The sequence below is a fragment of the Morone saxatilis genome, unplaced genomic scaffold, assembly GCF_004916995.1.
Source record: "Morone saxatilis isolate NCDOM2014 unplaced genomic scaffold, NCSU_SB_2.0 Contig21, whole genome shotgun sequence".
In the NCBI taxonomy this organism is placed as follows: Eukaryota; Metazoa; Chordata; class Actinopteri; family Moronidae; genus Morone; species Morone saxatilis.
This window is the reverse complement of record NW_023339774.1, coordinates 1,414,911-1,426,682: the sequence shown is the minus strand read 5'-3', so window position 1 is coordinate 1,426,682 and position 11,772 is coordinate 1,414,911. Positions and strand designations below refer to the sequence as shown.

At 38.0% G+C, this 11,772-nt stretch overlaps 1 protein-coding gene across 1 annotated transcript; it reads right to left on the bottom strand.

Moving 5' to 3' along the window:
* Positions 1-896: 896 nt before the first annotated feature.
* On the bottom strand, positions 897-6,056 carry LOC118333111 (tumor necrosis factor ligand superfamily member 15). The gene is made up of 4 exons (XM_035668638.1): positions 5,694-6,056; positions 4,965-5,019; positions 4,725-4,754; positions 897-3,800 (listed from the first exon to the last, which is right to left on the bottom strand). The coding sequence occupies exons 1-4, from the start codon at positions 5,934-5,936 to the stop codon at positions 3,403-3,405; spliced, it is 726 nt and encodes a 241-aa protein (XP_035524531.1). The 5' UTR covers positions 5,937-6,056; the 3' UTR covers positions 897-3,402.
* Between the last annotated feature and the right edge of the window lie 5,716 nt (positions 6,057-11,772).

The following is an 11,772-nucleotide window of genomic DNA, read 5'->3' as shown; positions in this document are numbered from 1 at the left end:
TGAACCAGTCTTCCAGTTGTGTTTCGGGAGGCAGATCACCCTCTCCACATTTAAGAGTAGCTTAAGACATTCCCTCTTTGATAAAACTTATAGGTTAGGGCTGGATCAGGTGGAGTCCTGAACCATCCCTTAGTTTGCTGCTATATGCCTAGACTGCGAGGGACTTGACCATGGTTGCACTGAGCTCCCTCTTCCTCTCTCTTCTCTCTCTTCTTCTGCACACATTCATGTCCCATTAATGCATGTTACTAACTTCACTTCTTCCTGGATTCATGGGCTTTCTCGTCTCGCAATTTCCCATGATCATGGTGCGCCTGCAGCTGACGCACCACGCTAATACTATTGTTGCTTCTTGGTTCTGTGTCTCACTCTGGCCTCCATTTCACTTTGCAGATTTCACCAGCAACCTGTCTTGTTTTAGTGTTCATGCACTGATACTTATCGGTTATCCCACTATGACCTGTGGGTGTGTCGCTGCTGTCCGACCAGATGGAAAACAGTATGTAAGTAAGTAAGTAACTAAAGCATTATATCTATATAGACCTTTTTAACACAGAGGCCCAAAGTGCGGTTACAAACAAGCATACATATGGGTTATTACATATAACCTAGGAGAAAGCATGTAACAGGGAGAAACAGAAACTGGACCAAGAACGGACCCCTGAGGGACACCACCACAGCAGGGAGCATTAGGACGGAAACATGATTATTTATGCAGACATTAAAGACTCTATTAGTCAAATAGGAATGAAACCATTTAAGGCCTGTACCCAGAAATCCAAACCCAGTTCTATCTATCAAGTAAAATGCATTGATCGATGGTATCAAAGGCTGCAGTCATATCAAAGAAGAATAAGGACGGAGCTTTCACCTTTGTCAGCATGCATAGGATGTCATTAGACACTCTCAGTAATGCTGTCTCGGTGCTATGTTTTTGGCGAAAACCAGATTGGAATTTGTCAAAGATTCTATGACCTTCTACCAGCTTCAGGAGCTGGTCCGCGACAATCTTTTCAAGGATTTTAGATAAAAAGGGCAGTTTGGAGATAGGTCTATGTCACTCCTGTTCCCCTGAAACCTGCATACCACTCCCCACTACCACAATACAAAATACCACTTATGACGATTATTTACTGACATACAGTGCTGACTGTTGGTACTGTTATGTCACTGGTGTGTGCCGAATGAAAATTTACATGTCACTGTAGCTAAATCCATACTGAAAGATTCTTGGAGGCAACAGTCACTGATGTGATGAGTAGAGTAAAGTTAGGTAAAGTTTACTTGCTCTGTATTTTCCCAAAAAGTGACAGCAGGTCTGTGTTATGTATTCAAATCAATTTTATTTTCAGAGTCCAATAGCAAACTTAGTTTTCACTCAGCTCTGACAGACAGGGGTTTGATACAAGCCATATGATAAAAAAAGGCAATACCAAAAATTTGCTTAAATACATAATACAACAATGGGAGTGTAATGTAACAGCATTATAATTGGTCAAATACTGATTTAAAAGCCAATGAAGACCAATAAAAATAATACATTACAGTTAAAAAGTAATGTAGTCTCATGACTACATTTAATACAGTCAAACTGAAGTAACTGAACAAGGAAAGGTATTTTCTTGTCCGAAGTGTGGCGATAGATTATTATATATACATATAATATATTATTATTATAGATTATTAAAGTGATGCTTAGAAGTAGAAGCAAAAAGCACTAACCATAAATTATTTTTGTTCACATGCATTCAAAATTCTTAATGTTAGTCCATCTGCTCTGTCATTCTAAAATAATCCCTGAGTACACACAATATATGGGCACTTTTCACATAACAACACTGTGTGAAACTTTGCAGTTTTCTTACAATCTTGACATACTAACTTTAGGTTCTGCCATGGAAGTCTACCAATGTTTCTGACTGGAGTCTTGAATTGATGTTGAAAATAAGCTGCGTAATTTCTGCAGAATTGCACAGTAATTACCAGAACTAGTTATACAAGGTTTAAGTGAAAGCTAACAGTAGGCAAAAACTGTTATTATAAATAGTTTAAAAAAACTTTTAGAACCAAAAATGGTTTATCTGAAAAGAAACAGCCGTAATCTTGTTTTATTAAGGGAGTATATTTCCAGCACTTCATTCAAAACCCCATTTAAGTTTTTGTCCAGTTTAGCATGCTCAAACAAAGCTAATGCAAAGCTTCAAAGATGATGGATTTTTTTTAACACAGTAGAGGCTGTGACATATCACTTAAAAAAACAATGCTCAAGTGCATATATGCATATATACTTTACATATCCAAACCAATCACAAGTTGAAGTAGCACCCTGAATAAAGGAATTGAGATGTTTACTCAGATCTCTCTAGATCTCAATCCGGATGAACTATGGGAGATTTAAGAAAGACCACCTCTCCACTGCCATCCACTGAATATCTTTTGGAAGAATGGCATTCATCCCTCCAGTAGCATCTATATCAAGGACACTTAGTGGAAATACATCTTACTAAGACACTTCCTGTAATTTGTCACCCTTCTGTATACACTGCATATCTTCTAACCCTGAATACTCAGTTAAAACTACAGCAGACAATATTACTAAATTATCATTATTAATTATTAATATAAATTATTAACTAACTAATTTTAGGCATTGCATGTCACTAAGAATATTTAATTTAAAGGGGGAAAAAATGGAGTGCTTGCCCCTTTGTATTTAGATTTTGGGAAATATGTACCCAGTCTGAATCAAACAACCAGTCAGGGTTAGCTAGGATGTAACAAGCCAATCACAGCAACCATGTCTTGGTGTGTTGCTCTCCAAATTAATGTCAAGAGCTATTGCAACTTGTGATAAATTTCCAGTACCTCCTTCACCGAAAACAGCGTATAGTTAAAAACAACCCGAAAGAAGGGAGACCTTGGAAGAGAAGAGAGAAAAAGAAAGTGCAAAATAAAAACATCAGAGCAGAATGACGCGAGGCAGCAGACAAAGATGAAGAAGGTTTTGCATTGCGTGCGTTCATGTCGCCCACTGCAGCTTTAATTTAAGCATTAACAGGAAGTACTTTAAAGAGGTCACATTTTTCTCATTTTCAGGTTAATACTTGTATTTGGAGGGTCTTTACATTCTCCAATGGTGTCTGCCATTTCTGCAGCTCCTCTATCCACCCTCTGTCTGACACACTGTTTTCTTTAAGGTCCCGCCCCCCTTAGTCAGCTTCCGTATTCCTGAGCAGGCACCACCCACTGCGTAGATTCACTAGGGACTGGACTGTCACCTAGCCTATAGGTGGTGCCTGTTACGATGTGATGTTATAAAGGAAGTATAAGTACAAATGAGGTGTGTCAGGCAGTGCATAAGCAGTGTTTTCTGTGGGAGATACATTATTAAGATTGAATTCTCTATACTAGAAATGCACCAAATGATGATGTTTTTATCAGTTTGTAGCCCTTTTCAATCCATACACTCAGATGATCTCCTTCGTTTAAATCAAAAAGCTGCCCCACAAACACACTCTTTGACCTGTCTTGAGTGCACTCTACATCATCCTTGGCATCTGTCAGTTGCCTTTGTTTGGTGTAACGTTCATTCCAGCAGCGCAGTCGTAGACTGAACAACTGTAAGTTTTGAGTTTCCTCACCATGGCAGCTTAAAGTAATCCTCACATAGACAAAATAGATGCCCGATGCAGGAATCACAATGGCACGTGTCTTTTCGTTGTAATATTTACCAAAGTCGACATCCCATTCAAAGTACTGTCCATCACTCATTTTGGTCTTGTTGGTTGGACTTGGGGGCCCTGCAGGATAAAACCATACAGTAAATCAGCCACTAGTTAGCTAGTAAGCTAGTAGGTAGTAGTAATCTTAGCCGTTCTGCCTGGGACTGGGTGCTCAGAGCACCAGAGGGAGTGCTGGTATTTATACTATATTTATACTTATACAGGAGCTTTAGACCGCCGGGAGAAAGACTTTTTTAGGCCTGGGACAGTGGGAAATGCTGAGGGAGAGCGAAAACTAAAATCCTTCATCCGGTTCAAATCTTAAAGTTAAGAGGTAAAAAGCACCAAGATCTAAACAGTGGATGGTAAAAATTTGGCTTCAGACTGGTTAAACATTCAATGTATGACAGCTTCTGGCAGACAACCACAACGCTGATGCATGCACAAAGGGGATATGACGCCATTGACAGTAAAACGCAGCGATACCTGAATAAAATTACAGATTTGAAACATTTTAGATACTGGAAGTACACTGAAATTATAACAGAGTGCTGAATTTTTATATATGTAACATTTTAATGTGGAAATGTTACATATTATAGCTTTAAGAAATGTAATAATATCATTATGTGGGTCTGTGTAACTGTAACTGTAACTGAATGTAGAGTTAGAGTTAGTAAGAGTTAAGAGCCACATGTGACTCATGCTGACACAAGGTCAGTTTTGCAACATTTGGGGCGTGACTCATTCTTTTGAAAGTGAGTTTAGGGATCTGTTCATATTGTTTTGAGGCTTCTTAAGGAATGCTGGCTGTACTTGATGTTTACTCTTTTCCAGATATTTAGTATTTATTTTTATAATTTACATAAAATAAGTAAAATACATGTGAATAATAAGACATACAAATATAAATTAACATAAAATAGATGTTTCAGTACTGCTACTTTATAGTAGTACTAGTAAAACTCTCTATAGTAGTGAAATCTCTAGAAAAACACTCACTGAGATGAATGCGCAGTCTGGTCTGTTTATCTGGAGAGAGAGAAAGACAAGAGAAAGGTGTTCAAATAAATGCAAACCGGATGTGCGTTATGCAACAGTATGAACCAAAAGTAGATACTTTATATGGAGCTTTACCAAAGGGAGATTGGATAGCACTAAAGAATAAGTTGTAAACTGAAATCCTCCCACTCCCCAAAGACAATCAAATGTATTAAACATGAAGTTACTGACTTAACATACCTTCAGGAAACAATGTCTCTTGTCTAGAGTATGGTGCTCTTTGCTCAACTGCACTCTGAGAACAAAGCAGAAGACATTTTTATACTTGTTTCATCACAAGCAACAAGTCAGATACCTTAAATTGCGACCATTATATGGATTATACAACAGCATGTGGAGAACCCAAATGTGAAAATCCTGTCTTTACAAGTGATACCAGCAGCGAAAGGGAAGTAAAATGTGGTAGCAACAGGCTGTATGGGAGAAAATTGCTTCATCACAATCAGTGGTTAAATATAGTTGGTCAGCTATCTTTTTTTCCAATGAAATATATTCTGTATATTGGACTGGACAGTTTGCTGTCTATAATGATGATATTTGGATTAAAGTAACACTAGTAAAAATGTGGAAACAACCACCTATGTTAATGTAAATTCTATGTCGTTTCTATTCTATCCTATAAGTACTCATTCATTCAGCTTAATCTGTTGCAGCCCATCTCTAAATCAATGCATTTATCATTAGAGATGTAGTATGCTGTGCATTGTGCCTGCCCTTAAATCAACCCAACATCCCTCACTTCACAAGTTTAGTGAACTGATGGCAATGTAAGAGTGAAAAGTTCCTATTCAGTAAGTCAAGTTTCTATGTATATCCAAATATTACATAAAAGCTGTCACATGCTTACATCGACAGTTCAGACACAGCCAAATGAAAGAAAGGAAGGAACATTTTTTTTTTAGAATTTACCCCTTGTCCACGGGAGCCAGACTCCTCATGCTGCCTTAAACCGGAACTGGTGGTGTAAATGAGCAGTGCCATACATGTGAGGAGCAGGATCAGGGTGATGAGTCTGAGGCGCGTCTCCTGTTGCTTCATGTCCTGGCAGTGTTTGATGAGGATGAGCACAGACTCGTCCCGTCCTATATCTATCATTGAATCCCTGCAGGCAGCCTCAGCTGGCAGAGTGTGTCCCCTCAGTTTCTGTCCCATGCTGGCAGGTATGATCTCTCTTTGTGTCTCTCTGCTGGCTGGTCCTTAAAAAAGATGTTTACTGTGTGCAGTGTCTGATATTTGTAGTTGAACACTGGGGCAGTAGCCAACCGCCTACACTCAAACTCTTCAGGAATTACCTCATCTTTCCATTCATGTAGATGGGAAGGGAGAGGAAGAGGGAGGAGCACCCACCAGATAACCAATTAATGCCCATGGCTTTATCTCTCATGTACTAGATATTATTATTATCATCATTCCAGTCATAGGGCTAAGCATCTTTTTCTTTTTTTTTTTCCCTAAAAAAAATCACTGCAACATTATGATTTATTAGAAGTTTCTGGGCACCTGATGAATGTAAGTTAAAATAGTCCAAATCAAGCTAAAAACAATCCACCAGTCATTCTGAAGAGCGGAACATCTTTTGCCATTTATCCAGCTTCATTTGTGCTTTTTCTGCCAGCGCTTCTTGACATGTAGACAGCAGCTCTGCGTCAACATTGAGCATTTTGTTGTAGTTAACACCCAGACAAACTTCTCCAAAACATCACTCTCCTGCCCGTGAATGCATAATAACATCAACTGACTTTAAACCAGAAGTCTGCCTGTAATTAAAATGTAATACTGAAATATACAACCTGTTTCTAACCACTGTTGTGTCTAGAGGTTTTAATCATATCTGAGTCATTACAATTAGACCTGAAAGCAGACATGACTTTTCACTTATATCTAGGGCTGTCATAATCTCCATACTAAATAGAAAATTAATGAAAAGTTAATAAAGGTAAAAAAAATCGTTAAAAAAGGTAATAAAATAAAGGTCTTGAACTTAAACATAAACTTTGAATTTTCATTTAATCATTGAAGTAGAACAAAGCTGCACTTTTAAACTTGAGAGCGTGCCCACTGCCAGAGTCCGAGATGTTGCAATTTACCCTTAGTCCCACTCCTTTTGGAACCTCTGTCAACTTCCTCCTTTCCCATACTTAGATTTGCTATAGCTACACTAGGCTCATCTGTGTTAAAAAAGACAACCACATTTTGAAAATAGTTAATAGATAAAAGTGACAATAACATCTTAGTTAGCAAAATTGCTACATAGCTAGCATTTTCCTCCGTAGCAAAACAAAAGCAACTAGCTAACAAGTTAGCTAATGGTTTATGTAGATCAGCTAGCTAGTTAGATAGAGTTTTGCTAACATTAGCTAACTTAAGATGTGACTAACGTAAAACTGTTTCCAATATAACATGCTTCTAGGAATCTTATATATCGGGGCTTGCTCAAATGCATTTTTCCCTTAGACCCCCATTTTAAAAGTTGTTCATAGGACACCTCAAACTGCAAACAAAGTCAATTGTGACTCCTTCTAGTGTGAGTTTCTGGGCTGTGAATTTGCAGGTGAGACCAGCAGGACAAACGCTTCTGCAGATATTCAGAATACTGCTAGAACACTTTTTGTACCAGGTGAGCAATTCTCACTGGACAAAATTTTGGACTTGACTTTTATGTCTTTTATATCTATTTATTTATAGTTTCACACAACTCTGCTGTGAAGAATATAAGAGGATACTGTAGGAATGCTTTCACAACAACACGCAGCCTTTCAGTAACTATTTTGCTTATCTATCCACTCTCCTGCTGCAACGTGCTGGTACTTACCTCACACAGCAGGGACCAACAAACCTGCTAGTAACATTACGGTTCAGATTACAAAGGCAATCTTTCCTTAAATGGGGGCTGGTGGATTTTTGCAGGTAAGGAAAGTCAAGTTGTTTTTGCAGAAGTACCATTCTGCCATCTAGTGACTTTTCTTTTCTGTGCGTTGCAGAACAGTTTCTGTTGTATCATTTTTAATGATAATGATGATTAATTATTGAAATTTGACCATATGGCCTTAGTACAAAATGAGATTTATTTTGTGAATTACTTTACTATGTTTATTGAATTTGCATAAATTAATTAAGGGTAATTACATATATAAGCATATTTGTATTCTGTTCTGCAATGTAGATGGGCGGCTGTGGTACAGAGGCAGAGTGGGTCGTCCCCTAATTGGAAGGTTGCTGGTTCGATATCCGGCTCCTACTGCCACACGTCAAAGTATCCTTAAGCAAGATGCTAATGCTAAGAAAACAGCCCTGAAAAAGTTTTTTGTTAAAAAGGATTAAAGAATGGCAAAATAATTAGTGTTATGTTGTGTTTAGGGTTAGGGTTTTGCTGAAATTAGATATTGGCACCTTTTTGGGTTCAATTCAGGCACTGATTGTGTAAATGTGAAGACAACTTATTAGTAGGTCTCTCAAATCTCAATTTACTGATCATTGTAGAGTAAACTGAATAATAAGTGAATGAGTAATTGCAGAAACAACAAAAGTGTTCATGAAGCTGTTATGACTGATGTGGTCCTGCAACATCACCTTAGGTCTGCTATTAGTTGATTCAGTGCTTGAAGGAGGGCATTGTGGGTAGACTCTTCTCCTTACCGAGGGTTAACCTTTGTGGCTAGCAAATGACGCTGAGACAGAAGTAATAATAACTGCAGTTCCTCTAACGGCCACTTGGGGCTGGCTCCAGCAGTGAGTCAATCTCCATAAGGCCCCATATTAAAATGTCCAACTTTACATTAGATTGACTGACAGGTGAGTGCCATCACAGGCGAATGTTTTCAGTAACCAGGCTTCATTCAGCCCGACTCAGCTCCACGTATTTGTCCATTTTTGGATTAGCCGGGAGCCGACAGAGTCAGGACCACCAAGATGGCGACGGCCAGAGCCGACCACACTGAGCTTCACAACGGCTCTTCAGGTGACATTATGGAGACTATGTCCATTTTTATTGACAGTCTATGGACCTTACATACTTTCCAACAGTGAGGAGTCACTGCAGTCAGTACTGAAGAACCACACTTCGACTTTTATCAAAGTTACTTCTGGATAATGCTTCTAAGTTTTCAACTTACAAGTCAAGTTTAGTACCATTTCTCAGACTTTTAGAAAAACCAACCCAGCCTAATAGAGTTATTCAGGATTTCATATTGTATCCCAAATATGATTAAAACCAGGATAAGACTCAGGAACACTGCTGTGAATATTCGCCAGAAGTTGAATAAAGTTGAATTAAACTAAACTATCATTAAATTATTGACTATGAAAAAATCTGTACCTTCAGGGCACCAGTGGATGTCTGGCCTCAGGCACAAGAGACGTCCTCACACTCCAGGAACTTAAAGGAAATGTACTGATAAGCGAGAAGCATGACTAAGAATGTGACTGTAACCCCATTAATTGTTGTTTTGCCTAAAAAGTGTAATAAAAGAGTAAAAGAGTGTGCATCTAGAAGCCAGTGTGCAGTGAGCAGAAATCTCTCAGCTTCTTTAGCACAGAATCATGCATCTCCCTTTCATTAGGCACGTGCAGCACGCTGGAGGACAGCAAATTGGGCCGAACTAATTACAATTTAAACGAAACCATAATTGGACATTTTGCGCTTGTCATACGATGAGAGACAGATGGGTTTGTAATTACATTACAAGTCTGACATCACGGCGGTGAGTTACGGCGCACACCTCCCCGTGCCCTTCATGGAGTGCTGAGGAGAAGTGGCCCACGTTCAAAAACAATTTACTGTTGATTTCCATAATCAGTCAGCGTCAACACCAGGATACTTCATCAACCAAATCAGGATAAATCACCACACTTATCAACATCATGTCCATCTGATTTCAGGCTAATGCTGCAAAATGAGATGAAATCTGCTGAATTTCATGAAACTAACGAGGAAACTGTAAAATGTGTGAGAAATCAGTTGCTGAATGATGTAACTCAAGAGTAATCTCCTACCTATGTGGAATAGAAACTTCCAAAACTCACAATAAAATATGATATTTAATACTCTTCTTCTTTTAAAAGTTGCAGGAGGTAACCCTTATAAAAATTATAAGATTTCATAAAAAACTTTTTGTCATATTTGCTGAAACTTTCACTTTCAGAACATGAGACAGATAATCTGTGAAAAAATCTGATTCCTCTGGCTCCTCCTAGTGCTCCTAATGGTATTAGCAAGAATCCATCAGGCCTGAACGAAAACAACCAATCAGAGCTGAGAAAGATAGTTTATTATTGAGTCTCCTTCTCAGGGCGTCACATATAGATGCTTTGGGACCCTGGGAATCACCTGTGTCCTGTACCCTTATACAGGATTCATACATCTTGCAAATTGTAAGTGAGTATACTATATTATTCTTTGATTAAAATAATTACACAAACTCATACTATATTATATATTGTATTATATGTATATAGTACATATATGTAAAAAGCACCATATAATGCTGTATAATACCTTATAAACACCACTTCAAGTAACCAATTTACCCAATATTTATATTCCCATGAATAGAAAGGGTGAGTCTTTTTCACAGATATGCAGAGTAAACAGAGTCTGCAGTGTGTGAGTTTACCTTCTGCTAATCTATGCTTATTCAAAAGAAATCAGCATCCCATAATATCAAGTAGCCTGGGCTACAGCAAAAAAGTGTTCAGCAGGGGTGAAAGCTGCCATAGCTCCATAAGCAAATGTGTGGTTTTAACCAGCTGCCTAGACACAGTGATAATTTAGAGCCCCTGCTGTTGCAACATTGCCATAGCAACACAATTCTCCAATCTGAAATCATGGTTGACGTACAGGTGGGATGAGAACTACAATGTGTGACTTGGGGTTTGTGTGACGATGACATGCATCTGGATATTGTATTTGGTTGCCTTTTACAAAGGGGTCCTCCTTTGGTCCAATCAGCCTGACTCGTTTTTGTTGTTTAAATGAATGTTTTGAAGTTTGTTTATGTATCTTGATTGCAGCAAAAAATACAAAGTAAGAATTTTTCAATACTGTTGCTGCTGATTGTGTTGTAGGCCGCAGTGTCTGCTGGGAATTGTAGTGATGGCAAGACACACATTGCTTGCAGACTTGTAGCCTAATTTGTTGTCACGAGTACTTTGTTTATCCTTTATCTCAAAGTCGAAGCTTACTTCACTGTAGTGCAATAAGTTATTCTAACTCAAAAATATTGTTAAAACAGATTACATCAAAAAATTTAAGTAACATAAAGTCAATTTTGTAAGTGTTTTGTAACTTTTTAATTTTAAATTGAGTTAATTGTACAAATTTCATTCAGTTAATTGAACTTAAAACTAGTAAGTATATTACACTTATAAGCAGCATTTCTGTTATTTATCTGAATAAAGTAAGACTACCTTTAATGCAGCTTCTTTATACAAATGTTACCACTTAAACTGAACTTGGTAAATGGTAAACTGGACCCTGTACTTGTATAGTGCCTTTCTAGTCTTCCAACCACTCAAAGCGCTTTTACACTACATGCCACATTCACCTTGTCACCACACATTCACGCACAGAGATGGCAAAGTCCAGAAACTAACTCATCACACATTCACACACCAATGCTGTGCATCGGTGTGCAATTTGGGTTCAGTATCTTGCTCAAGGATACTTCGACCATGTGCAGAAGGGTATCGACCAACAACCTTTCCAATTGGGGGATGACCCGCTCTGCCTCTGAGCCACAGCCGCCCTTCTTACTCAGTATGATAAAAAAAAAAAAACTATTTAAAATTAATCAGTTATGAAAATGGTAGCCAATTAATTTAGGGGCTTTGAGGCTATATTTCTTGTAATGATATAAAGTCAAAGTAAAAAAAAGTGTCAAATAAACAAACTGGAATTATATAACTAATACTTGAAGTACTGCACAAATTTAAGTGCACTCAGAACAACTGAGTTTTTACATCAACAGTTCATTTTTGAGTTGGATTTAAT